General features: G+C 31.8%; 1 protein-coding gene across 1 annotated transcript; it reads left to right on the top strand.

Moving 5' to 3' along the window:
- The first annotated feature begins 1,397 nt into the window (after positions 1-1,397).
- Positions 1,398-2,933, top strand: LOC104215652 (uncharacterized). The gene is made up of 3 exons (XM_070170664.1): positions 1,398-1,507; positions 1,646-1,771; positions 2,615-2,933. The coding sequence occupies exons 1-3, from the start codon at positions 1,444-1,446 to the stop codon at positions 2,758-2,760; spliced, it is 336 nt and encodes a 111-aa protein (XP_070026765.1). The 5' UTR covers positions 1,398-1,443; the 3' UTR covers positions 2,761-2,933.
- Positions 2,934-3,328: the final 395 nt, after the last annotated feature.

The raw sequence follows: 3,328 nt of genomic DNA, 5'->3' as shown, positions 1-3,328 counted from the left end.
GGAAGGTTCTTGGCTAATTAAGTATGTAGTTTGCTTTTGACTTGGAGTGGATTATGGGATCGCGTACTTTTCATATTATGGCATGATAGATGTGGTGAGTTGCGTGGGATCGAGATTTATATGTGCAAGGTCACGGGTCATCTTGCGTGTAGATTTCAGAGTTGATTTGTTATGATGATGAAGGCTAGCATTGAAGAGGTACTAGTGTTCCACATACAAGCTGCCACTTGTTTATGGTATTTTATGTCTTATATTTTTGTTTATGTGAATTTCAAATAGATGATGTAAACTCTCTTTATATTAGAGTTGCACTCTTAATCTTGCTTTTAGTGGCTTATGACTTGTACTACTAGTTCTTGAGATAATTGTATATATTTTTTGCATCTTATTTATGGTTTATTGATGATCTTTCCTTCAAGTTTCACTTTTTGTTGGTTGGCTTACATAGCATCTCGCAGTTAGGTGCCATAACAACTAGGTGTGATTTTGGGTCGTACCATATGTGTTTGCCTTTTTCAGTGCAACATACTTTCTTACTTTCTAGACATTTAGTGTATATTATAAATATTTAATTTTAAGTACTGTTGCGTTAGTAAGAGGATCTTTAAGTATAATATTATTTTTTACTTTCTATAACTATCATCCAGTATTATTAAAATTTTCTTGCAAAATTAAAAAACAATGACATATTAATGAAGAAATTATTCACATTATAATAATATAAAAAAATAAAAAAAACCAACATGTAAAACGTTGTAGATGATATAAGATGCCTAATATTTGTATTTTGCACAGGAATGTCATTTTCCATCAAGTTTTGTACAACCAATAATTTGTAAATATTAGTTGAAATGTCACTTTTATCTTGCTCAATCAAATTCAATAATTTGTATTTAATAATACTAATGTTATTTTTCTAAGATTCAATTAGCCACTCCCTTTTACACAACCAGTAGGAGGACCAAAGGGGCGGGGCGGGGCGGATATGAGTCGGGCCGAAAACGGATAATGAAAAAATGGATAAATTATCCAACCCGACCCATATATAAAACGGATAAAAAAATGGGTTAATCGCCAGATAATATGGATAACCATATTATCCATGACTTCATGCATATGATCACTTTTGGGAGAATTCTTAATCTCCCTAACTTGAGGAACCCCAAAGTTGAGGCTTTGCAAATGTAAAAGTTAGACCCATTGGTTATCTATTTTATAAATGGATAATATGGTTCTTATCCATATTTGACCCATTTTTAGAAAGTTCATTATCCAACTTATTTTTAGTGAATAATATGGGTGATTAACTATTTTATTTTAACCGTTTTACCTCCCGACAAAACGGAAAGAAAAACTTGTTACTCTCCCTATAAATTTATCACGAAGGCAATACAATTGTTGCAACTTCTTTTTCATAATCGTAGTTTGTCTTCATTGATCATAATGGGTGGAAAGAGTTCTCCAACGATGTTTTGTTTGGTTCTAGCCTTCTTACTTTATGCATCTGGTTAGTATAAGTTTATTTTACATAAATGTTCGAATTTTTCTCTCAATACTTTCTCCCCCAACTTCAACCCCAACTATCAAAAGAGACTATTTTTAGATATCAAAATAATTAACACAAATTTTATTGCAAATATGGCAGCTTTACAACTTATGGCAACTGAGGATGTCAAGTCGACTGAGTTGAATGTTTTACAACTTCCGGTATCAAAAGACCTTGACGCCGAAAAAGCTGATGAATTTGTTCAACTGGCTGCGACTCGTTATGGTATGCCTGTTGGTCAACTTATTTTTTCCCGTACTATATTACATTAATTGCATTCTTTTAAGTATACATTTCTCATTTGTAGGACACAACAAGCAAATTGTTCTTTAATCAATTAGACAATATAATAGCTACCATAATACTAATAGCATGATCATGAAAGATCCACTTTCTACATTCAAAAGATTAATACATATGTTAATCGATCATATAAAGTTATTATGGTACGTGACTCTTTTTATAGTTCTAATTGATCAGTTTTTGGCCCAATCATCAATTGGTGGTAATATAATAATTTAAGGTGACAAAAAACATAAATATCATTTAATGATAGGACGTATAGAAATTAATAATTGGCACAAATGTATCCGTATATATAAAGTATATTGGGATAAACTTTCAGTTTTAAGCCCTCAAAGTTTAGTGTGTGCAAAGAATTTAAACTTCTCACTTCTTAAGTTAATATCATGTTCTATTTTTAAATGAAATTTTCTAAATGTAGTATACCATGTGTATCTTGAATAAGTGAAGGTAAAAGGAATCTATAGTTTTAAATCATAGTATTGAACATTTTTTTTATGACAACAGCTATTGTCATAATACAAAGTTTTTTCAAGAAAACTGAAATATGTATGTGTTTGTGTGGTGCTCTAAAGAAAATTTATCTCCTAAAAAGGAAAAACTTCAGCAGCTTTTCAAACTATATTTCGTAAAGTTCCAATAATTAACTACAATAGAATTCACACAAATATAAGTGAGTCACCATTAATTTTTATTTTTTGTCAAATTAGTGGTAGCTTTGATAAATGCATGAGTATTATGAGACTTGTAATTATATGTATGCAGGACCCTTCAACTTTGGTCGTCCTAGAAAACTTGGATGTTTGTACACTAGGTGTTGTCAAACTGACAGCGACTGTATTGGTGCAAGTTGTGGCCCCAGGTGTGTCACGGATTCCTGGCCTTGTTCCCATGGCATGTGTATTCCTTAATTACTAAAGTAAATTTGTACTAAGGTTCGTACAAAATACTAGAATAAAATTTGTACTGAAGTTGAGGTCGCAAACAATCATTATGATTATGTAGATATATCAACTTCAAGAACCTATGATGTGGTAATGTATTTTTAAATATTTCTCCTAATTTTGAGTTGTTTTTTCTTGGATAGCTGTATATTATGTTGGGTGTGTTTGGGATTTATATAAAATTATCACGATCAAAATACCAACCCGTCATGATGGCGCCTAACTGTCACAACCGATATTGCCCACCATCGGGATCGTGATGGCGCCTACTCTTGAAAGCTAGGCAAGCCAACGATACTTTTCTAACGCATTAATTATTAACCCAAATAGTAATAAATAATAGCTAAAGCTAAGCAGATATAAAGTGCGGAAGTTTCATAACAGTTCAAAACTCTAAAACATTGCTACCCCAATTATCTGATGTCACAATTCACAAACGTCTAAGAATTTCTACAAATACTGGTTTAAAGGAAAAATACATATGTTTCTCCGAATGAATTAAAATAGGAACTAAGATAGAGGGAAGGGGACTCCA

The sequence above is a fragment of the Nicotiana sylvestris genome, chromosome 3, assembly GCF_000393655.2.
Source record: "Nicotiana sylvestris chromosome 3, ASM39365v2, whole genome shotgun sequence".
Lineage (NCBI taxonomy): Eukaryota > Viridiplantae > Streptophyta > Magnoliopsida > Solanales > Solanaceae > Nicotiana > Nicotiana sylvestris.
The sequence above is the reverse complement of the archived record's forward strand: the minus strand, read 5'-3'. Positions and strand labels throughout refer to the sequence as shown.

Bases quoted from the DNA above. Each gene is read 5' to 3' on its own strand.
- LOC104215652 (XM_070170664.1), top strand. From the start codon at position 1,444: ATGGGTGGAAAGAGTTCTCCAACGATGTTTTGTTTGGTTCTAGCCTTC. The intron at 1,508-1,645 runs GTTAGTATAAGT...CAAATATGGCAG, and splicing joins CTTCTTACTTTATGCATCTG to CTTTACAACTTATGGCAACT. The intron at 1,772-2,614 runs GTATGCCTGTTG...ATATGTATGCAG, and splicing joins ACTGGCTGCGACTCGTTATG to GACCCTTCAACTTTGGTCGT.